The sequence below is a fragment of the Podarcis vaucheri genome (assembly GCF_965113315.1).
Source record: "Podarcis vaucheri genome assembly, chromosome: 9".
In the NCBI taxonomy this organism is placed as follows: Eukaryota; Metazoa; Chordata; class Lepidosauria; order Squamata; family Lacertidae; genus Podarcis; species Podarcis vaucheri.
Window position 1 is genome coordinate 38,321,123 of NC_138767.1, and position 23,773 is coordinate 38,344,895.

At 41.1% G+C, this 23,773-nt stretch overlaps 1 protein-coding gene and 1 long non-coding RNA gene across 8 annotated transcripts in view; one reads left to right on the forward strand and one right to left on the reverse strand.

Moving 5' to 3' along the window:
* The window catches only part of ZNF827 (zinc finger protein 827), a 124,244-nt gene that overhangs the window by 37,263 nt on the left and 63,208 nt on the right, over positions 1-23,773 (reverse strand). For all 5 annotated transcript variants that reach the window (XM_082237547.1, XM_082237546.1, XM_082237545.1 and 2 more), the window contains exons 6-8: positions 6,329-6,568; positions 4,521-4,578; positions 770-873 (exon numbers count right to left, since the gene is read on the reverse strand). In XM_082237547.1, coding sequence (XP_082093673.1) covers positions 770-873; positions 4,521-4,578; positions 6,329-6,568 — 402 coding nt within the window. The remainder of the gene's footprint in view (positions 1-769; positions 874-4,520; positions 4,579-6,328; positions 6,569-23,773) is intronic.
* LOC309540754 lies at positions 11,550-20,848 on the forward strand. 3 transcript variants are annotated; one of them, XR_014223448.1, is made up of 2 exons: positions 11,550-11,625; positions 20,676-20,848. It is a non-coding gene; the product is annotated as an uncharacterized lncRNA (long non-coding RNA). The 3 variants fall into 3 exon arrangements; XR_014223449.1 differs by lacking the exon at positions 11,550-11,625 and adding an exon at positions 11,650-12,012; XR_014223450.1 differs by lacking the exon at positions 11,550-11,625 and adding an exon at positions 11,650-11,867.

The following is a 23,773-nucleotide window of genomic DNA, read 5'->3' on the forward strand; positions in this document are numbered from 1 at the left end:
AGCCACTATGGAAATATTTTGAGATTTTGTTGGGATGAGGCAGAACTTCAATTGAAAAGCTGAAAATACATAATGTTTTGTACATGATCTTGTGTTTCTGGTACAATTGTAAGGGCAATTATATATGCTAACCTCTCCTTCACTCCACTCTGCCTAAGCCCCAAACAGCCCCAGAGTGACCAAATCCCTAAAAGTTCACTTGTCATAGTAGCAAGCAATATTTATCCTATCATGACAAAACTGCAGCTGAATTTGTGTAGGTAGAAAAGCAACCCAATGAGTCTGGGATAAAGTAAATGTTTCCAGAACTCTAGGTGGTGAGGAATTTCTAATCAACATCCCTTTTCATAGTAGTTTTCTAGGCTTTGTGACTTGCTGACCATAAAAGACTATGGGTGAAATCCAGCGTTGCATGAATGAAAATCTCTTCAGCTTGCATGCAGTCACCATTGGATGTCAACCTACGTCAATGTGCCCTGCAATGTTCTTCAATTCTTGGAAATAATAATTAATGTTTTTTTTCTAGCTGAAGAATCCAACCCCAGTTAATTCTAATTAGCATCAATTCATGCTAAGTTAAATACATTTTATTTAGCCAATTATATTTTCAAGGCCTATGGCTGGTGTCTTATATTTTCAAAGCCAATGACTTCTGATACATTTTGTTTCAGGATTTGTGATGCTTCCACTTGATGTATCTGAACACAACTAGGACTTTTCAATCACAATATCTGAACTTTACTGTTACTAAAAACATAATGTCCCATACCTGGTACTGTTGTCCTTCCATGAACAGCAGTCTCATTAGACAGGAGATCTTTTGAGTTGGAAGTGAATGGTGATTGTCTAAATGTATCTTCAGGGAAAAAAGGGCTAAGGAAAAGAACGATTTGTTTTCTTTTAAGCTGACATAATAATAATCAGAGAATAAAAATCACAGTAATGCACAATTAAATACGTTCTGTTTACAATGTTACAATGAAAATTGCTTTTGAAACTCAAATAAAGACTAACCTTTGGAGCAAAATTTCACTTGTTTTACAAAATGACTTGATCATCACTCACTACTGAATTCTGTATTGTTATCTACGCAGCATACCATGTATCAAAACCGAAAAACTGGAGCTTTTCGTAGAAATACTTTGGAGAAAGAGACAAATGGAAGTGGCTTTTAAGGTGAGACAGAGCTGCTCCCCTGACATTGGAATCACTTCTGTTTACTGGTTGGTGCAGGGCAATGTAGGCTGGGAAGTGGAAGTGCTAGATTGACCATACCACTGCACCTGCCCAACCCCAACCTTGCTGCCATCCCATCACCATCCAGATAAGATGCAGTGACCCCAGTGGCACGTGGGTGGCCCATAACCACCACATGGGCCTTCCCTGGAGTTAAAAGTCAAAAGCCCTCAATGCCAATAATGTAATTTTGATGCATGGCCTCTATGTTTTCCCAGCTATTCCTTAATGAAGAACCACCATCTTTCGCTGGCTATGGTTCGCATTAGAAAAGCAGCATTAGCAGAGACATTTTAAGGAGACATGCATGTTCCTGAAGCCCAGTGATGTTTGTGCAAAGGAATTTCAGGACATGGCACAGTATATCAGGTTTTATGGAGTGCCACATTGCAAAGAGCTCACAGTTCAGACATATGTTCCAGCAACATGTCCAAGCCAAGTTAATCCAGCTGGTGTAGATACAGTAAATGTCAGTATGAAGACTGACACATCCTGTCTGAATATTCTTCTATAGGGAGGACAATGCTTCTCCCCGCCCTGAGGGGCCCTTAGTGGGATTTTCTCAGGAAAATGTCCGTATCACTGGAGGAGCCTAAATGAAGCTAAGCATTCTCCTTACAGTTATTCCCCTCATCTCTGGCTGAGCCAATACATTCTGTTTCCTTGCAAGGAACTTGTTTAGGTTGTGACAGGAAGACCTTGGAGCTCTAGGACTACAAACTGAGAAGCTGTGTACCTTTTTACACAACTTATTTACTGACAGAGGGAAAATCAGTTCATGTTCAACCCAACAAGTAAAACTTGGCTCCTGCATGCAAAAGCTTTTGTGTGGATAAATTGACCCGAGCTATATCTGGAATGATGGACTGGAATGATGGACAGGATTTTGCAATGGACAAGACAGTGGTGTAGTGGTTAGAGGACCTATGAAACCAGGAATCAAACCCCCACTCAGTCATAAAGCTCACTGGGTTACCTTGGGACAACCACAGTCTCTCAGCCTAACCTATCTCCGAGGGTTATTGTGAGGATTTGATAGGGAGGAGAAGGATCACGTACACAACTTTATGCTCTTTGGAGGAAAGGTGAGATATAAATGTGATTTTAAAATTAAATAAAAATAAAAGAATAGATAAATGGTTCGGAAAGAATGGATAATTCTCCTTGGTATACTGTACCCAAGTGTTTGGGGTGTTCAACAGATGGATTTCTGCTCATGATTGGGGGTCTACCTGCATGCTACTTTTGAGGACAATCAAGTCCCATATAATATCGCATGTTACTTGAGCATGGGTGCTCTGAGGAGCACTGTTCGCCTGTTTGTTTACACATGTGCTGAGGTTTCTCTGGGTGTTGTCATTTGCCAGCCTTCCACTTCCACTTTGTTTCTATCAGCCCACAGGAAAGGACGCAGCCTGCTTTTTGTGCAGAACTGCTCTTGCACGAAACAGCTCTATTAAAAATAAAAATTGCCCTTGCAGATAGATGAGGTGGAAAGCAGGAGGAAAGCAAGTGGTAGCCTTTCATGCAAGGGATCCAAATCCTGACCTGACTTGGACAGACAGACCCCCTCTCACACTTTTTTTTTTACTGCTTTTTTGTGCAAATCTGGTGTATCTGCACACAGATACACACAGGTAAACAAATACCTGCTCACAACAGACTCCAGGTTTCTAAAATTTATGGTGGGTACAGAAGCACTAATTGAGGGGTGGAGAAAATAACACACAGCAAGAATACATCTCATCAAGCTCTGCCTGCTAGTGCAGACAGGAAACATCGGGATATATTTTGGAGGCAAAAAATCTAAGGTGCTCATGTGTATACCCACAAAGGCCCAACAGACAAAACCACCCACATGACCTAGAGGGGACACAGCCTTGGTTGACAAGACTTGCCAGGACACCTGGGAAACTACAGTCCTGCCTTGTTCTGCTAAATAAGAATAAGCAGAGGTAATGGCAGGGGCCGCTGCTTTTTCCTTTTCCATGTTTTGCTGAATCTAGAAGAGGCACCGATGAACTGAAGTGAGATCTCAAGAAAAGACCAGGGACGAGAGAAATCACTGCACTTTGGAACAACTCTGCAATAATCAACCATGACAGAGGCCAGAGGTGAAGAGGGACCGAGAGAGTGAGGTTTCATATCCAATGTGAGTCTCTATTACAGGAAGTAGGTACAGAGAACGTATTTTTTTCCTTCCTACTGTAGTTAACAATCCTATGATTTATAAGCACATCAGAAATGTATCAACGCTGCTGCTGCTGATTTATTGCCTTAGCTGCCCTAATACTATGAGCTTATTGATTGAATTAATTTTTAATCACATGTCAAACAGAAATATATCAGTTTATCACATAGATAGCATGGGCATGATCATGCCAAACTTAAGCATTTTTTTTAAAAAAATCCCCTGATTTCTGTGGGAAATATTTAGGTATGAGCTCATGAGATCAATGAGATGTAAAAGGGCATAACTTTGGTTTGATTACACCATGTACGATTCTCCATCTGATACACTGCAGCATTTCAAAATCTGAAATAACATTCCCACTACACCAATGCCAAGTACCTGCCATGTTATAGGATGCTTTATCTGTATGGCCTTTGCAGAGTGCCCATTCAACACGCCAGTGAAGTGGGCCAATGGAACAGAAAAACACCGGATAGTTCTAGGTAGGGTCAGTTCCTTTACTGACAGAATAACGCAGTTCCACAGCTTTTAAGTTACATTCCATTGTAATATACTGTACAGTCATACCTTGGGTTGAAGTTGCTTCAGGTTGAGCGCTTTCAGGTTGTGCTCCATGGCGACCAGGAAGTAACAGAACGCATTACTTCAGGGTTTTGCCGCTTGCGCATGTGCAGACGGTCAAAATGACGTCACGCGCATGCGCGGAAGTGGCAAATCGCGACCCGCCCATGCGCTGATGCTGGTTGCATTTACTTCAGGATGTGAACAGGGCTCCAGAACGGATCCCATTCATATCCAGAGGTACTACTGTACCGTCCTTCCAGCAGCATACGGTCACCTTGCAGTGCCCCAAACAGAATAGGCTTTGGCCAAGAGCAAACTTGCTTCAACCGTAAGTGTATTTATACTTGTGCTGAGTCACTCTCACATGCTTGCTGACACACTCTCATGTGCAGGTACACGTGCAGGTGCAGGACAAACACACCCAAAATTAACCAGCTAAATTAACTAAACCCTTTGACCTTTTTCTCTGCATGCATAAAAGCCCTTATACATCAACTTATCATGCTCTAACAAGTATGCTGCTTACCTAGTTGTAGCTGTGATGGTGTTATCCTTAGAGTGATTGTGCTCTTTGCTCACTTTCTCTGCAGAGATATAAATTATTATTTTTAATTAGTCAAAACGAACAAAAGTATTTCCTTTAAAAGTTCTAGTTCTGGCCATTTTCAGCTGAGGAAAATCTTATTTGTATGGATTTATCAACTTATTATCCAAATATCCTCTCCAACCTCCCATTTACATTGTAAAACATGCATCAGTGTTCCCTTGCTGAAAAATTCCCCTACTCAATTTATGTGCTTTCCTTTGATATTATAAATTTGCTTGAATACTATGGGAAACAAAGAAATTGGCAAAAGGAAAACAAGGTGCCTTGGTGTTAGAACAAATGACTGCAAGGAAACTATTCCTGTATTATTTAGAGACCTGGAAAGAAGCAGTTATCTGTGGCTTATGGCACCCATTGTAAGTAAGATATATGTCTCATGTCAGACATACAGAGGTGGGGAAAGAAAAATCAGAAGTCATGCATGCTTAATTTTTCCTCTAGGCAATGTAGGAATAGGTTTTTGCCCAAGTAATTAACTGCTTTTTTGGAATGGAACTCCCTTCTAGTTTGTCACTGTGCATATTCAACTGATGGCAGAAACTATTTCGCAATCTTCCTAGAACACAAATTTAAACTCTCCACATCCAGTTCAAATGTTGCAATCTTGCTGTGACTCATAACTTTATTGTTCAAAAGGAAAGAAGTTCTGTGCCCATGGTTTTCCACTGAGTGCCACAGGTTCAACAGGGCAGAAAGGACCACAGGATATGCTGCTGAACCTTTAGGAACAGGAACAATGGTGCATGAAAAGAAGTGGCACCACATAGATACTGGCAGTAAAATTGTGTTTATCTGTAATGCAGAGAGCCTATATGGTTTAGTGGTTAGAGTGTTGGACCTAGACCCTGAGAGCTGAAATCCCCACTTGGCCATGAAGCTCACTGGGTGACCTTGGGCAGTCACCATCTCTTGGCCTAAACAACCTCATAGGGTTATTGGGAGGATAAAATGGGGAGCATGAGAATCATGTATGCCACCTTGAGCTTCTTGGAGGAAAGGTGGGATATAAATGTAATAATAAATAAAGTAAAACTAAAAAGCAAAAGCAAACTTACAGCCTGAATACAATAAAGGCAACCCCCATTTACGCACGGTGACCCAAAACCATCATAAAAATGTCACAAAATGGGGAACGGGCGGGGTGTTTGCAGACCTTTTCAATGGTGTTTCAAATATAAGCAATTCCACTGATGTGAACAGTGCCTTGGAACATAACCCCTGAGTAAATGGTGAGTTGCTTGTCGGACTTTCTTTCAAGGATGCTTTTAGGATTGCACCGTAAGTCTCCAGTTAATCTGCAACAGTATTTTTTACTTTTTGCTACTGCAGTACTTACAAAGCTATTTTTCTAGATAGGAAAGCTTTATCAGAAGCACATTTACTCATAAAAAAGCCACACTGCATTTAAAAGGACTTACAGTACCATCTTACACACATCTACTCAGAAGTAAGTCCAATGAATTCAATGGGACTAAGTTCTCAGGTAATTGTGTTTAACTGGGGTAGGCAATATGGCATCCTCCAGGTTTCCATTGGTCATGCCGGCTGTGGCAGATGGCAGTAGAAGACCAACAATATCCGGTGGTCACCATATTGGCTGCCCTTGGTGTACAGAATTGCAGCCTTAAGGTCCTAGTAAGGACTTCAGCCTCAGTTCAACGCATTCAAATTCAGAATTTAACAAAAACGAGGAAAGTAGACGGTAGGTATCCAACTTCTTTACCTACCTGACAACTGAAAAAGTAGCTCTGAAGCCATCTTCACTGATATATCTTGGCTGAAGAGGTTTCTCTCAGGGAGCACTCGGCCTTCTGGTATCTTTTGTATGTGTTCAGTTATCTCTTGCCTGAGTAAAGTGCTATAACTGATGTTTTGGCTAGGTGAAACTGAGGCTTGGGAATCATGAATATCAACTTCCATGGGCTCTTCTTTGATCTTTATTATTTGAGATTCCTTGCAACTTTCCGCTGCAAATAGAAGAAAACAAAATAAAGCACCACAAGATTGCTTATTATTCAACTATTTAACATTTAAAATGTAAGGTTAGGCTATACAAGTCTTACATATAATTTTGCAAGAACAACAATGCCATGCATCACTACTAACTTCACATATTGCCCAGTGTTAAAATAATGACTCAGGTAGGTCTAAGAACTACAGCACCTATTTGTTTGCTTGTACTGTAAGTATGAATTGACAAAAATATTTACTGTTTGTTTGTTTTTAAAAAACATCCTGCATCTTTTGGTAAAAATGAAAACTTTGAGAACTTGGAAACTCTAAAAGAAGAAATGCTTTCATAACAGAAACTGGCAACCATTAGGATTCATTGTTTTACAGAGTTACACTAACCATACATAACTTCTGTTTAAAACTCAGTTCATTCATTCAGTGTCATAGGCCTCTCACAACTAAAATGTATTTATTTACCAAACTTATTTGCTGATTTCCAGGCACAGTACTCAATTTGGATTTCATTCTTGTTACTAATAATAGCCAAAAATCTCTCTCTCGCACATATTAATAAGTTCAGGAAAGGATGTCCTGTAAAGTCAAAGGCGGTTTTAGGGTAGCGTGACCGGTTTGGCCACACTGGGCACCATGCTACATGGGGCACCACAACAATGTAGAACAGAGTGAGAGAAGCGGGGGTGAGGGTGGATTTTAGCATTGTACAGGGTGATGCTGAAATGTGAAAGCCCAAAGTCTGCCACTGGCAAAGTGCTAGGATTGATGTGTTGTACAAATACTAAAAGGAAACATGAGCAAATATCTTTCGTCACCCCCACCAACTCATTCAATAGACAGGAATAAGATTTGTTTAAATTATAGCTAACGTGCATAATTCATCTTGGATCCCATCAGAATTTGATTCCCTCCCCTCAACTATGTTATCCCCTCAGTGTTTTGAAGTCCTCTTCTTCATTCAAGGAAAGAAACACTTTTTCACTCCTGCCGCAGTTCCTGGACTGCTCTCTGTGGCTGAAAAATGCTTTGGTTTTGAGTGCAGGTGAAGTGACCGTTTCCTTTTGAAGTATTCGCTGTCCTTCACTTCAAAGAGATGTCAAAGGTTGAACTTCAAGAGAACTTGACCAGGAGACAAAAAAGAAAAGCAAAAGGCGCCACCTTGAAAGGGAGGTGGTCTGCTCTGAGACGCAACTCTGCTTTTGAAACCCTCAGCAAGGATCTGGCTCAGGATTCCTGTGGACAATGTCAATTAAAAATAATTATAAAGGAACCGAGGAGGGTGGAAGAGGGAAAAAGGAAGATGAAAGTATGGAAGGACAAGAGGAAGGTGCTCGCAGGAATGGGAATCAGGCTCTTCAAGCCTAGTGGTCATATTTTCTTCTGGGCAACCTCCCAGGTGACCACAAGCCAGTGGAATACAGAACCAGAGGGAAAAGTGGGTACAGCAACACACATCTGATCCTCCATCCAGACAAGCCAAAGGTATTATCAGAGTTCAAGGACACATTCTAGCTAGCTAAAAAGAGGATGTGAAGCAAAGCTGGTGAGGGGTGAGGCAGAGGAATGTGGCAGGGGGCGAGTCCTGAGAGCTAGTCAGAGATGCTTGGAAGGCTACATTTGGCCCCTGGCCTTAAGGTTCTTCACCCTTGCCAAAGAGCTTCCATCAGTAAATATGTCAGTTCTTTATTCTTTGGGCAGAGCAATACAAACTCTGGCTGGGAAGTAGCAGATCCACCACTGCATCCAAAGCCTTGTCACTTGCACCAGCCTAAGGGGTGTGTGTATGTGTGCTTAGGTTTTTTGTTGTGCCAGTTGAGGGGCAAAGACTGGGACCCTTAATAGGGAACAGGTCAGCTTAGAATCCAGTAGATGCAACCCTGCTCTGCCTTGTAACACCCTGTTTTGAGGTTTTATCCTGGCTACAGCAATAGTGTTCACTTTGCCACAGTTCATTTGGCTCTCCCAGCTGAGAGTTCCATGGACATGGAGCCCCACACCTGTGCACAAAAAATCCGCTCCACCTGCATGGAGCAGGTGTTAGGATTACAGTTTTGGTCGCCAATTTCTTGTGCCCGGTGAAATAGCTGTGGAACCAGCCTGCTTACGCTCAGTCTCCCAAACCATTGACTGCAGGCAGGGTAACTTGTGCTATGTCACAATGCCTCCCTGATCATTCTACAAAGTTGTGAAGAAACAATGGTGAAGGATTTGCCCGCAGAAATGTAAATGCCAGCAGTTTAGAGTAGGAGGAGGAACTGGCTGTCATGACTCTTTTTAAGAAATGCTGGGGAAAGAATCATTATTTCAGCTTGGGGAGTCACTCGTACTCCATTATGTCAAAAGCAGTTGACAGATGAAATAGCACCATCATTTGTTTTACTGTTGCTGTGTGCCATGAAATTGTCCATCCATGTTGCCAATGCTTTACAATGTTGTGACCTGGCTTCAAGGCTGACTGGAAGGGGTCAAACGCTAACAGATCAGTTTGCTGTCCTTCTCCTGCTTGAGAACAGGTGATAGGCTGTAGGATAGCCAATTAATCTCACAGGCTTCAAGCAGAAGAGACAGTTGCTGTTTGCGTCACCTCCTCCTATCTTCCTCCTAGAGAAAGATGAAGTATGCAGAAAACGAAATGGGGAAGGCTGCACATATTATTTGTTGCGATAGAAAGGTGCAGAATAGGACTCAACTAGCTGTTGGGAATCTCAATGTTATAAGCACAATGAAGGAGAATTGGTTGCCCTGCTACTGGCAAGACTGAGGAATTTAATTGGATGGTGCACGCACACACACTTGCCATCTTTTAAGTCATAATTTTGACAACTAGAGAGGGAAGGTTTTTCTTTTCCTTTGTATCTGTTACCCAACAGCATTGATATGTGGAAATTCTCTGAATGAAACTTCAGTCAGTGAAATTCTCAGTTTGCCTTCCACAGCTGAAGCCTTAATTTTATGTTTCCAACTGCATGAATTCATCACACAACCAGATGCATGAAGCAGAGAGATTCTGTGTAGGTTTTAATTTGGGAAGCAGCATATGAATTAGTGTAAACGTTCATTGATAATTGAGGTATTATAAGTTCACTAAGCTCTTCTTCCTGGGCAAGGGAGATCACGCTTATAAATGAGGCCTAGTTAGGCTTGCTTCACACATGACCACTTCCTAAACAGAAGCTTCTTCCATGTAGGTAGGAGTGGGGAACCTTCTTCAGCCCAAGAACATTACCTTAGAGTACAGTTGCAGGGGATCTCGAGGGCTATCTAGTCCAACCCCCTGCAATGCAGGAATCTCAACTAAAGCATCCACAACAGATGGTCATCCAACCTCTGCTTAAAAACCTCCAAGGAAGGAGAGTCCATAACCTCTCTAGGGGGTCCATCCCACTGCTGAGCAGCTCTTACTGTCAGAAAGGTCTTCCTGATGTTTAGTTGAACCTCCTTTCTTATAACTTGAAGCCATTGGTTTGGTCCTACCTCAGGAGCAGGAAAAAACAAGCTTGCTCCATCTTCCATGTGACAGCCCTTTAGATACTTGAAGAAGGCTCCCAGTCTTCTCTTTTCCAGGCTAAACATACCCAACTCCCTCCTTCATAAGGCTTGGTTTCCAGCTTGTCAATATCCTTCTTAAATTGTGGCCTTGTATCTTGTTGCTCCACCCTCTTCATTTCTTTGCGTGTTCTGGGAGACCAGGGAGGAGGGGAGCTGGTCGCAGAAGGAGGGCAGCCTGCCTCTTGGCCCCCCTCCTCTTCTGTCTCTGAGCCTGGACTGCCCTCTGTCACAGCCTCTTCCTGCTCAGTAAACCCTGTTGCCTCTTCAGCTTCCAACACCACCTCCTCCCAGTCTGCTCTTTCTTCTCCCATGGACCATGCATCGTTGTCCCACCACCAATCCTCTGGCTCTGAGCCTTCTTCCCTTGGGGGTTCCCCAGTTGATGCCTCCCACTGCTCCTCTGCATCCAGCCAGTCCATGAAATCTAGCTACCCCTCCCAGTATACATGGATTTTGTATATAGCAGAGGTACCAGTGAGGGAAATGGTGATGTGTGACGTAGCTCTTAATCCTGTATTTGAAATAATAAGGCACTGTACAGTTTTGGGACCCTACTGTTTTCTCTGAGATGAGGTTCACCGTCACTTCACCTCTGCCCCAATGAAGCCAGTAACATGGTTATTTGCTACTTTCATTTATTTCCATTTTTATTCTCACCCACCTGCTAAATGTCAAGCTAAGGCACACAGTTTGTTATGAAAGATGTGATGTTTAGGAACATGACTTGAGATAAATGGCACAGCATCCCCTTAACTACACAGCCTTTGCATTTAGCTTCAGGGGGGTGGAGGAATACTGCATTTTCCTACATAATGGAATCAAGTTCAGAAAGGAACTATATTAAGCCTAATCATAAAAGTAACAACTCCAAATGATGTGCAGTCTGATCCTACAGCTGCCAACAATCCCACTGAGTTCAATGGAACTCACTTGTACAGGATTGCAGCCTTTTAGTTGTCAGTTACTGTGAATCACAAATGCACTCAAGTCCTGTTTATGGTTGGTCACTGTGAGAACAAGATGCTGGACTAGATGGGAATTTGGCCTTATGGCATTTGGCCCTTAAATCAATTTCTAGTTTGCTTTGGTATTCATGTGGAAATGGGGAAGGATATTTACTGTATTTTGAGATTCTAATTTTTTTAAACAACCAAAACAACACACTTACTGTACTTAGTACCAAAAACAGCAGATACCAGAAAAACAAAACAAAAACACACAAACAAACTGGTGTTCTGCCTGTCCTTTGTTTTGTCAGTAGTTGACTTTAAAACACTGCATGGATATTGATGAAACTGCTGTATTTTGAAGCTCATTTATTTATTGCAAACTTAAATAGGCTTTTCTTCTGAATTCTCAAGTAAGTACAGTAATGTAATGCAGGTCCCCCCCCCCCCCGGCTACTGTATTGCTATTTCCTTCCCTATGATTGTCTCTCAGCAGGACTGAGGGTGAAGGGTAAACCTCCCAAACGCTGTGCGTTAAGAATGAACTTGGCTCTTCAGAGGTATGCACTGGGTATCTTTATCTATGAAAATCTCAGATAACAGAGAGAACAAATGTGTTCTTCAGATGTCTGACCTCTAGAGTTCCGGCACTGGACTCCAAATTTAGGTGCAAGAGTCAAGATGACTTTCCTTGCTCAGCCTCTCTTTCGAAACATTCTTTCTATTTCTGTTTCTGCTCCGTGCACAGTTTAATCCTCTGCTCTGCAAACACTTCTGGCTAGCACACATGGGCATGACCGAGGTATGGAAAACGTGTAGTGACACCGTATATTCCTTTACTCATTGACCGTTCCAGATTTTCACATGCAGGAAAGGCTTCTATACATTTAAAACCTGATCTTCACATGCAGCAGAATGAGATGGAAACGAACTGGTAAAATCCTGAGGTAACAAAAGTGGACTGTACAACCCACACTGCAAGTGGGATGCAGTTTTAAAATTATACTGCCCAGTTGGACACCTCAGGGCACACCATCATAGCGAACACACAGAGTCAGCCCTACTATTAGGCAGAGTGGAGTGCCTGCTTCAGGCAACTGATTTTAGGTGCAATGATAATACACAAATTGTTATTGAATTCATTATTATTGTGTTTTTACCTCAGGAAAGGATGCTTGCCAGAGTTTCTGCCTCAGGTCGCAAAATTACTTGGTCAGTCTTTTTTTTTTTATAATGATTTTTATTGCATTTTTTCCAAATTACAGAAAGAACAGAAGAGAGAAGTAACATAAAGCATAGAAAGAAAGAAAAAAAGAAAACAGAAAATCACAACCATTTCAACAACTTGTTTCAAATTTCCATTGGACTTCCCCACATCTCCCACATAGTGCATTCTTAACAATAAAGTTATCAGCAAATTATACCCTTATTTCGTATGTTTCTTTGTATTTTCAATTGCGGTTTAAGTTTAAATCTCTTATTTTCCATTTACTCTAAAAATATAACATGTTGTCATTTTTACCCATTTAAACTTTGATTCTTTCATAAATGTTATCCAATTTCATAAATAATTAAATTTTCGTTACTGGGGCTAACATTCCAAGTCATACGGCATCTTAAGATTCATATAACTTATAATACTTTTGCAAATAGTCTTTAAATTTTTTCCAGTCCTCCTCCATTGCCTCTTCTCCCAAGTCTCGGATCCTTGCAGTCATCTCGGCTAGTTCCATGTAGTTCATCAATTGCGTCTGCCAGTCCTCCAGTGTGGGCAAATCTTGGGTCTTCCAATGCTTAGCGATAAGGATTCTTGCTGCTGTTGTAGCATACATAAAAAAGGTTCTATCCTTTTTTAACACCTTCTGGCCGACAATGCCCAGAAGGAAGGCCTCCGGTTTCTTGGGGAAGGTGTACTTAAACACCTTTTTTAACTCGTTATAAATCATTTCCCAGAAGGCCTTCAATCTTGGACAAGTCCACCAAAGGTGAAAGAATGTCCCCTCAGCTTCCTTACATTTCCAGCATTTATTATCGGACAAATGGTATATCTTAGCCAGCTTGACCGGGGTCATGTACCACCTGTATACCATTTTCATAATATTTTCTTTCAGAGCATTACATGCAGTAAACTTCATACCGGTGGTCCATAACCTCTCCCAGTCTTCAGACATGATATTATAACCAATGTCCTGAGCCCATTTTATCATCGCTGATTTAACTGTCTCATCCTGAGTGTTCCATTTAAGCAGCAAGTTATACATTCTCGATAATAACTTGGTCTTAGGTTCTAACAACTCTGTCTCAAGTTTCGATTTTTCCACCTGGAATCCTGTTTTTTTGTCTAGCTTAAAGACCTCATTAATTTGGGCATAGTGTAACCAATTTTGCACCTTATCCTTTAATTTTTCAAAGCTCTGCAACCTCCAATTACCTCCAATGTTTTCTATTATTTCCCAATATTTCGGCCAGTATGCCTCCATATTGGGTTTTTTCCGAGCCTTGGCCTCTATTGGTGAAATCCACCTCGGAGTTTTGCTTTCCAGTAAGTCTTTGTATTTTTTCCAGACCATATATATTGCTTTTCTGACAATATGGTTTTTAAACATTCCGTGTGTTTTCCCCTTGTCATACCACAGATACGCATGCCAACCTAACGAATTATTAAAGCCTTCCAGATCTAGGACATCAGTGTTTTCTAGTAGAATCCAATCTTTCAACCAGCAGAAGGCCGCAGCTTCATAATATAACCTTAAGTCTGGCAGGGCAAACCCCCCTCTCTCCTTTGCATCAGTTAGTATTTTAAACTTTATTCGGGGCTTTTTGCCCTGCCAGACAAACCTAGAGATATCCTTCTGCCACTTTCCAAAACATTCCACTCTGTCCACAATCTGCAAGGCTTGAAACAAAAACAACATTTTTGGCAAAACGTTCATTTTTATAGCTGCAATTCGGCCTAACAAGGATAATTTCAATCTTGACCAGATCTCTAGGTCTTTTTTAACTTCTGACCAACATTTCTCATAGTTGTCTTTAAATAAATTCAAGTTCTTAGAAGACAGATTGACCCCCAGGTATTTCACTTTTTTGACAATGTTTAGTTCTGTTTCCTTCTGAAACCCCTCTGTTTCAGTAACTGTCAAGTTTTTCCCTAACACCTTAGTTTTTTGTTTGTTCAACTTAAAACCCGCCACCCGACCAAATTTCTGAATCAATTCCAAAACTCTTTTTGTACTAGATTCTGGCTCCTGTAATGTTAAAACCAAGTCATCTGCAAATGCTTTCAGTTTATATTGTTTCGCTCCGACCCGTATTCCTTGTACCTGCCGATCCTTCCTTATCATGTTCAGCAAAACCTCCAGGACTGAAATAAATAATAAAGGGGAAAGGGGGCACCCCTGACGTGTTCCTTTTTCAATATGAAGTTCTTCTGTCACCACATTATTCACTATCAACTTAGCTTTTTGTTCTGAATAGATTGCTTCTATCCCATTCTCAAACCCCCTTCCCACTCCCATCCCTTCCAAGTTTTTCTTCATGAATTTCCAAGAAATATTGTCAAAGGCCTTCTCCGCATCAATAAAAATTAACACTGCTTTAGTGTTAATATTTGTTTGTAAAAGTTCCAGAATATCGATAATATTCCTAGTGTTATCAAACAAATGTCTACCTGGGAGAAAGCCAGCTTGGTCCTTGTGAATTACTTCATTTAATACTTTTTTAAATCTATTAGCCAAAATATCTGCAAATATTTTGTAATCCACGTTTAGGAGTGAGATGGGACGGTAGTTCTTAAGTTGAGTCTTTTCAGTTTCCACTTTAGGTATCAGTGTGATGAATGCTTCTTTCCACGTATCTGGTGCCCTCCCTCCCCCCATAATCTGGTTGCAAACCTCCATTAATGGTTGTATCAAGTAGTCTTTTAACATCCTGTAGTACTTGGAGGTAAGTCCATCAGGGCCTGGAGATTTGCCTAGTTGCATATTCTGAATGGCATCCTCGATTTCCTGTTGTGTTATTTTACAGTTCAAGATTGATCTCTTCTCTTGAGATAGTTTTGGTAGGCCATTGTCTTTCAAGAATTGTTCTATCTCAGTTGCTTCCTCGGACCCTTGTGTATAAAGTTTTTTAAAATATTTCTGGAAACACTTTCTAATTTCTCCCGGTTTCTGAATACTCTTCCCTTCAACTTCTAGGTTGGTAACATAATTTAATTTTTGTCTCTTTTTCAACTGCCAAGCTAGCAGTTTCCCACATTTATTCGCAGATTCAAAGGATCTTTGTTTCATTTGTTTAATTTTCCATTCCACTTCTTGATTAATCAATTTCGTATATTGTGACTGGTGGAATTTGATTTCTCTTAAAGTCTCTTTTGATTTTGGATTCAATCTTAATTTTTTCTCTCCATCTCTTATCTTCTCCAATATCTTATCCTTTTTACCATTCCAGAATTTTTTCTTAATCGTATTCTGTTGTATCAGAAACCCTCTCATAACAGCTTTGCTTGCGTCCCAGATTGTTCTTTTTTCCACCGAGGTGTTCAAGTTAATTCCAAAATAGTCCTTTAAAGCTTTTTGGGCCTTCTTTACAATCTCTTGATCTCTTAACAGGTTGTCATTCATTTTCCATCTGAAGGAATCGGCAGTAGTGAATCTCATTTCCATTTTCAGAGTGTTATGGTCGGAGCAAGTCTTTGGGCAGATTTCTATTTTTGTAGTCTTAGGTGCCAGCCCTCTAGTTGTCCAAATTTGGTCGATTCTTGTCCATGACAGGTGGGCCTCAGAAAAGAAAGTTCCTTCTTTACCTAGGGGGTTTCTCGTCCTCCATAAATCAATTAGATCCATATTGTCAGTTAGTTCAAAGAAAGTTTTTGGTAGTCTTCCATCTTTAGTCAAATTCTGGTTCTGTGACTTATCCATAAAGGTAGAGACAACCCCATTCATGTCTCCCATCATAATGATGTTAGAATAATCCAGATAGTCCAGTAATGTCTCATGTAGCTTCTTATAAAATTCTGATTTCCCCTCGTTTGGTGCATAGATTCCTAATATCAAAACTTTCTCTCCTTGGGTCAATATTTCAATAGCCAGGATTCTTCCTTGTTCATCTTTGAACAAAAATTTTGGTGATAAATTCTCCTTAGCGTAGATCACCACGCCTCTTCTCTTAACTCTATCTGATGAAATAAATTCTTGGCCTAGTCTTTTATTTATTAACACCTTCCTATGTAGCCTGGTCACATGGGTTTCTTGCAGACAAATTATGTCCAAATTTTCTTTCTTTAGAATATGGAAGATCCTTTTGCGTTTTTCCGGGGAATTTGCGCCATTAATGTTCCAACTGTACAGCTGCAGAGACATCCTGTATCAATCTGTTGTTGCTCTTTATGGGGCGTCTTCTTTTTTGTCCAAATCCGAGGATGGTAGCTCTTTTCCAGACTCTGGTGGTGGCCAAATAGCTGCCGCTCCTTTCTGCAAGTCTTCTCCGTGGTCGTGTAGGAACTTCTGGCTGTCCTCTTTCGATTTGATTTTAATCTTCTTTCCTTTGTATTTGAATGAAAGGCCTTGTGGAAACTCCCACCTGTATGGTATTCCGTTACCTCTCAAAAGTCCAGCTAGGTCGGTGTAGTTAGATCTGAGATCCAATAGTTGTTTAGGAATATCCTTGTAAATTTGTGCTCTTCTGTCCTGGATCTCGAGTGCTTTGTTAAAATGTAGGTCAAGTAGCTTGTCTCTCTCCTGCTTAGTCCTTAAGATAATCAAACAGTCTCTAGGCCTGTCCTTCCCAGTAACTCTTCCCAGTCTGAATGCAGTTGTTATTTTAAAATCTGTATCTTCATTTATACCCCAGAATTTAGAGAATTCTGCTGTCAAGAAGCCAATCAAGTCCTCTTTCTCAATCTCTGGGATAGAGCGTAATCTTAAATTATTTTCCCTGTTTCTCAATTCCACCAAAGACAGGTAGGCCTGCTGGTCAGTGATATGTTTATGAAGCGGCCTTACCTCTCCTTTCAATTCCTCCACTTTCTGAATTGCTTCTCCTGCTTTTTCGTTCGCAGCCTCGGCCAATTTTCGATTTTCAGATGTAGCGTCCTTTAGATTTCCAATATCTTGTGCATGCTTAGCCACCTGTTCAGAAAGTTTGGTGATTGAAGATGTGGCTAAGTCAATTTTTGCAGTTTGATCATCCACTTTTTTATTCAAAATTGCAAATTGTTGTAACATTTCCTCTAAAAGAGTGTTGGAACCCCCAGCTGCCATATCCTCAGTTGTTGACTGTTTAGCTTCCTTGGATGGGGGTGTTGGTGATGGTACAGCCTGTAAAACAGCAGGGACTGAAGATCTACGAGCCTGGGAAATCAGGGTTGTTTGTACCAGTTGGCCTTTCCCTGCTTTCGACGCAGCTCTTGTTTTTACTCGGTCGCTCATTCCACACCTGTCTTTGGATTCAAGGTCAAGCTGTCAAAAATTCCATGGGAAAGACAGGCCTCAGAGTAAATAACCAAGCCACAGAGAGTCAAAACAAAGTTAGTTCTCAGGAAATTGTAAATCCCAAACTCCACTAGAGGGAGTATTGTTACAGTTCAGGAAAGAAGAAACAAAGTTTCAGACGCCATTAAAGTTCCTGTAGTTAAGTAAGTTAACAATAGTCTTTAGAGAAGACCTTTTCCCTCTGGCAGAGCCCTCTCAATGTTGCCACAATAGTTTCTCTGGAGGTGCAAGATACAGTTGTTTAATTGTATCCACCAGTGATGCCTCTAAGTATCCATTTCAACTTTGTATATGTATCCGCAAAACAGCCTTTTGCCCCGCTGCAAGCCCGAGACTGGTGTTTTTAAAGTCTTTAAAATTTTAATAGTCCAGCAGAGGAGAAAGTCCCCAAGTAGAGTAAACACAATAGCAAGAAAATAAAAGTAACTTGCCTTTCCTTCAGTTTCTGACTTCTCCAGACGTATGATGTTTCCCGTTTTAAAGCCCTTTTGTGCTGCTTCCAGCTTGTCAGTTCCTTTGCCTTTGATCACTAAGCACCACCGGGAGACGGACTTCCTTTTTCTCGTCTCCCGTTTTCAGCCGAATTCATGAATTTGTAATCCAATTTCAAGTAGCTCTTACTCACGAGTAGTTGATTTGTAATCCAATATTAAGGAAGAAAGGTCGGCGCTCATCCGTAACAGCCGCGCGGCTTCACTCCCGCAGAAAGAGCGATGAATCCACAGCACCGCTTCCCCTCCGCGCTTCCGGAGCCCCTTACGGGGTTCCTTCTTCGTTTTGGGGGTCGCTCTAGGTGCCCGCCGGATCCCACGGCCACGAGCTCGCTCTGCTCGTGGTTTATCTTAGTGGGTCGTCGCTTTGCCGCAGCGAACGACCCTTTTCTGCGGAGCCCCTCTTCGCAGCGCAAAGAGGACCGCCATTACTCGTTTCGCGCCGCCTCCGGAAGTCGCAAAATTACTTGGTCAGTCTTGGGCACTATATAACTTGATGGCACCAGGGTAATGGTGTCTTTTGTGGTTTTGCCTCAGGCAGCAAATGCCCCAGGGCAGCCTTGTTTGGAACAGGCCTCTTTTCTTTTTGCTATTTCAACGACTTGTCAAGTACTGTACAAGTTTTAGTCAGAAAGGTAAACGTGCAAATCTTTAGTTACCTCACGACAAAGAAAGAAAGCAGAAAAAAGAGGGCCTCTTCAAAGTGAAGTGTCCGCCATTTCACAATAAATTCTAATTAAGTGCCCATTCTTTTTCACCATCAAGCAAAGCATTAGATCTGGCAATAATACTGGTGCTTTCTTGACAGGCTGTGCCTTGGAGCATGTGGGGAGATGTGAAGCAGGCAATAGTGAATGACTTGGCAAATGGTGGCATGAGACGAGGGAGCCTTGACTGTAGTGACCCAGACTCAGCCATCATTTTCCTTCCTTGGCAGAGACAACAGCTTTCCAGAAGGCTGAGCTGCTGCGATCTCAGAGTGGAGGCCTAGGTCTTAAGACTTTATGGACACAGATCACCAACCTAAAGTTAGTGAGCACCAGTGGAACCATTTTCATAGTGCCTGACATCCCAGTTGTTCCTTTTTTACCTCCAAAATTCAACTATGAAAATATTAACTTATTTGGTAAATTACAATAGCCTGGATAGATTTCAAAAGTCTGGCAATTCCAAGTATAGGCAGCCTCGCATATACATGCCCCAGGCCACGCTTACCCTGTGGTCTTCAGTCAGGTTCCAATTTTGTGATAGAAGGTCAATAATAATGAGCTGTGCATTGTTCTTACAGCCCCATTCATAGGAACAGCTGATCTCTGGGATCCTAAGATGTTATCCTTAGGAAAGTTCAAAGAAGGAAAAATTCCTATCCCTTCCTGTCCCCTGCAGCTACTTTACTCCACAAAAAGCCTTAAGCTGAGGGGTCTTCCAGAACAATGGGAAGCAGGAGGCTGTGAGGAGAATTACCCCAAATCAAGAAAGACTTCCAAGATAAATAAGTTCATGGAAGGGAAGTTTCCAGCATCTCAGCCCCAGCAGTCCTCCTATACTAGGGTTACCAGATGTCCCCGTTTCCATAAGTCCCCGGACAAATTCCATCCCCAGAATGTCCCCGGGAAACGCAGCAGCGGCAGTCTCAGCAGCCCAGAGCACTTGGCTCTGGCTGGCTTCAGGAGCTGCTCGGAAGTCCCCATATGGTGGTGGTGCAGGGGCTCTAAGATGCAGCTTCTGGGCTGCCTCCACCTTCCCTGACCCCAGCAACTATACTGCATTCCACATTACTCAGGAGCCCCTCCCCGCTACAGAGAGGCTTTTCAGAGAGTTTGTAACTGGCTGCAGTAGGAAGTAAGGGATGGGAAACATTTGCTCTGTGAACTTAATCAAACTGTCTGCGGAGAGCATTCCATGATTTGGGCACTATCACCAAGAAGGCCCTAGAAGCCACCCACTCCCCTTCAGATGCCAGGTGCATCTGCCAAATACCATCAACAGAAATCTTAATGTTATGGGTAGGCAGAGAAGGCCACTTGATCCTAAACTAAAAAGATCCAAACTAGCACTTTGGCTTGGGCCCAAGAATGAAATCAGCACAACTCCTGGTTGTAGCACTGGTATAATGATCATAACAACTAGTAACATCTAGTAGTCTACCTTCTGCATTCTGAACTAGATACAATTTCAAAACAGTGTAGAGCACTATTCTTCAACCTTTTCAGACCTAGGGCCCATTCTTAACCCAAACAAGCCTTTGGGGACCCATTTCTTAATCTCTGATCATATATTTGCATGGTGGCATGGCTCCTGCCATGACCCATCTCAGATCAGGCCATGACCACCTAGTGGGCCCTGATCCACCAGCTGAAGACTGGTGGCGTTAGAGCACATTACAATCATCTAACCTGGAGAATATAAGAGCATGGGTTGCTGAGGCTATGCTATCCTGAAATCATATAAGCAAAAGAAGGTAAAATATTATTATTTATGTGTGATAAGCAATGCTTTATAACGAGCTCACATTATAGCAGTTTCCCCCACTCCAGATCCTCTTGGTTTTGACTCCTGAATCACTGCCCTGCTTCTGACGTCCTTGCATGCAAAAATAAAACCTTATTATTTCCTTCCCATTCCCCCCAGGTTTTCCGCTTGCTCCATTTCTGCCTTGTCCTGGGCTTCCTGAAAGGATTTCCTCTGCAAGCAGACAAAAGGATCAGCTGAGAAACATCCACGCTGTTGTTTTGAAACGGTAGAAAAGAAAGTGTTCAGGATCTTTGAGCTTTAAAATAAAATTAGACTGTAGCGTGACATTACACTGTGTGTATGTAAACCCAAATTAGCTAGTCTTTCAGTGTAATAATGGTACATTTTGCATTTAGAGCCCCATAGTGCCCAATTTTCACCTCATTAAATTTTCACACTAGCCTAACTTAAGTTGGTGTTTTTTAAATCAGTGCAGCAAGTTCAAGATCACGCCTATGTGACAGCATAAACAATATTTACAAATTATTTGTAAAGGATATTTATTTACACTATGCTTTTGAACTTCTATTATTAATCTTATAAACATTGCACAAGTTTCTAATACTGAAGTAAAAACAAACTGAAACAAAATTAGGTTCAAATTATTTTGATTTTTTACCAGCAGTTGACATTTAGGTTTCAAACCTTCCTATCTCTCAGTTATAACAAAAAAGAATTAAATCCATTGGGGTCCCAACTTTTGGAGGTGAAGGGATTTTTCTTTGCTGTTTAATAAACTGAAACTGCCACTTTGCTTTTTGACTATCAACTAGATGGAACTAAGTAACTGCACATTCTGCATTGACTTGTCAAAAGCCCTCAGAAGAATGAAGTGGGCATTTAAAATGCTAATGGTTCAATCTACCTAGATGCAAACATTTAACAACTTAAATAAAACATGGCAATCTGCACTGATTGTTCAATACATCCCTAATTATTGTTGTTGTATACTTACTATTGTATAATCTTAGAAGGCTGTACAATATTAAATGGGGCATGGCTATGAGGGGGCATGGTTCCGACTATCATGAAGCGACCCTGTCTTTCTAAATTTACCATTATATTATATCAACATTATATATATACCATTATACCATATCAACAAACACTTATACAATACAACAGAATAATATCTCAGCAGATAAGCATTTAAAAACAGGCTATCCTTTTTTTTAAAAAAAGTCTTCCACTGATGCCAAAAAATAACAGAAACTGCATCAGGTGAGCTTCTCCATGGAGTGAGTTGCCACAGAAATGCCATAATGAAAAAGGTCACCCCCTGCCTCCCCACAGACAATGGGCTTCAGGGATGGTGCAGAAGGGCCTCAGCAGGGGTGGGGGGAAGAGGTCACTCAGGTTTCTGGGAAGTAGTTTGAAGCATCCAAGGCAGCAAGGGGGAAAGGGTAGTGTCCTTTTATAGAGCACCATGTGAAAGAGTACCCTTTGGACTTCAACAATGCACAGAGCTCAGTACGGTGGGTGAAAAGAGGAGCCTAAGAGGTTCTGGATCCAGTGTCCACCATTTTGCATATGGCCCCAAACAAGCCTGGCATAAGGCAGCAAGCACACCATGGTAATATTAACTGCCCAAACTAAAAATACCTCTTTCCAGGAAGTGTGTGGTGTGATGTAAAACAGTCTGTTTCACACCCGGAAGACTCAGGTCTAGACATTCCCAGAGCTTTGAAGGCCTTTGTAGGCTGAATAAGTAAAGAGCTGTAACAGCAAAGCACTGTGTACTGGGTCACTGCTTTCAGTTTAAAGTTCTCATTGGAAGTTTGCTGAGTACATTTTAAACTGTTGCCCTTTAACATTATTTCAAATGATCTCATCTTTCAAATTAACATGTTTTTTCATTAGATACACATGCATAAAAGAGGTAGAAGGTCATCTGAAATATTTGATGTAATCTCAAAGCTATTTGAAGGCAGATTATCCACCAGAATCTAATAAACTTTAAAGTACATTGCATTGTGATTAATATTCTACCTCTGTATGAATATGAACATTTCCCACTAACAACAGCCTTTCAGGATATTTAATGAGGAAAAACACTCAGGCTTGAGGGGAAAAGTCCATTTGCCAAATAGAGAACTAGCTACAGTTTTACAGGGCTGGGTTGAAAATGCTTGTTTCCCCTTCTGATTCACTCTAAACAGAAGGCAAAAACTAAAACACACATTTATCAGCAAATTAACAAAGATGTCACAGTATCCTTGTTGGGATGGGTGACTTGTAATTATTTAAAGAACTGGATACTAATGTCAACACAACTCATCTCCATACATGTAAACCAGCTCCTTTCATGCCTATCAACATTGGCTAATCCTAATCTCTGTTAGATGGTTTAGAGACCTCTAACCATCCCAGAGGAAAACCTAGTAAGGTTGTTGGTAAGAGATTGCCTGACCAGGTGGGGGGGGGCATACATACTTTCTGGTAGTTCCAAGATCTCTTATCCCTTCACCTCTTTTTAAAACACTTGGTTATATCTTTATTTTGACTCTGCTGACAGTTTATCTGGGCATTCTGCAGAATGCAGTATTGGTCAAAGCCAACCACTCACTATCTTAAGAAGACCAGGAGCCAATGAAGTCCTAACAGCAGGAGTCAGAATCTGTTTTTAGCCCCACTCTGAAAGTTGATCTAAATCTGCATTTTTTCAAATAAATTAGCATATGCATATCCCATGTAAATTTGTACCACAGGTCTGTGCTCCAAGTCTTTTAAGCAGCAAGCAGTGACCCTAAAAACCAATTTCCCCATCATTGTTATTGTTTAAGTAGTTGTGTGCTTTGTGTATTTCATAGGCATGCATAGTTAACATGACATAATCCCCACAGAATATATATATATTCTATCAAGTTTAATTGCTTTTTATTATTATTTTTTCTGTGTTTTTAGTAGTTCTTGTTTTTATCTGTAACTATGTAATAAGAATTTACTATGTAAACCACTTAAGAACTTACTATTTAAAAGTGATATACAAATATCCAAAATAAATAAATGGTTGGTATTCTCAGCACTTAGATAGTTGATTCACGGGTTCTAAACCAAATTAGATACATTAGCTGATCTACACAATCAGTACTACTACTTTTAATTTTTGCAAATGTATTCCACCCTTCATCCAACGCAGGGAAAGACAAACACAGGTCCCTCTCCACGTTTTATTGTCACAGCAGTTCACACAATATTACCCAGTAAGTTTTATG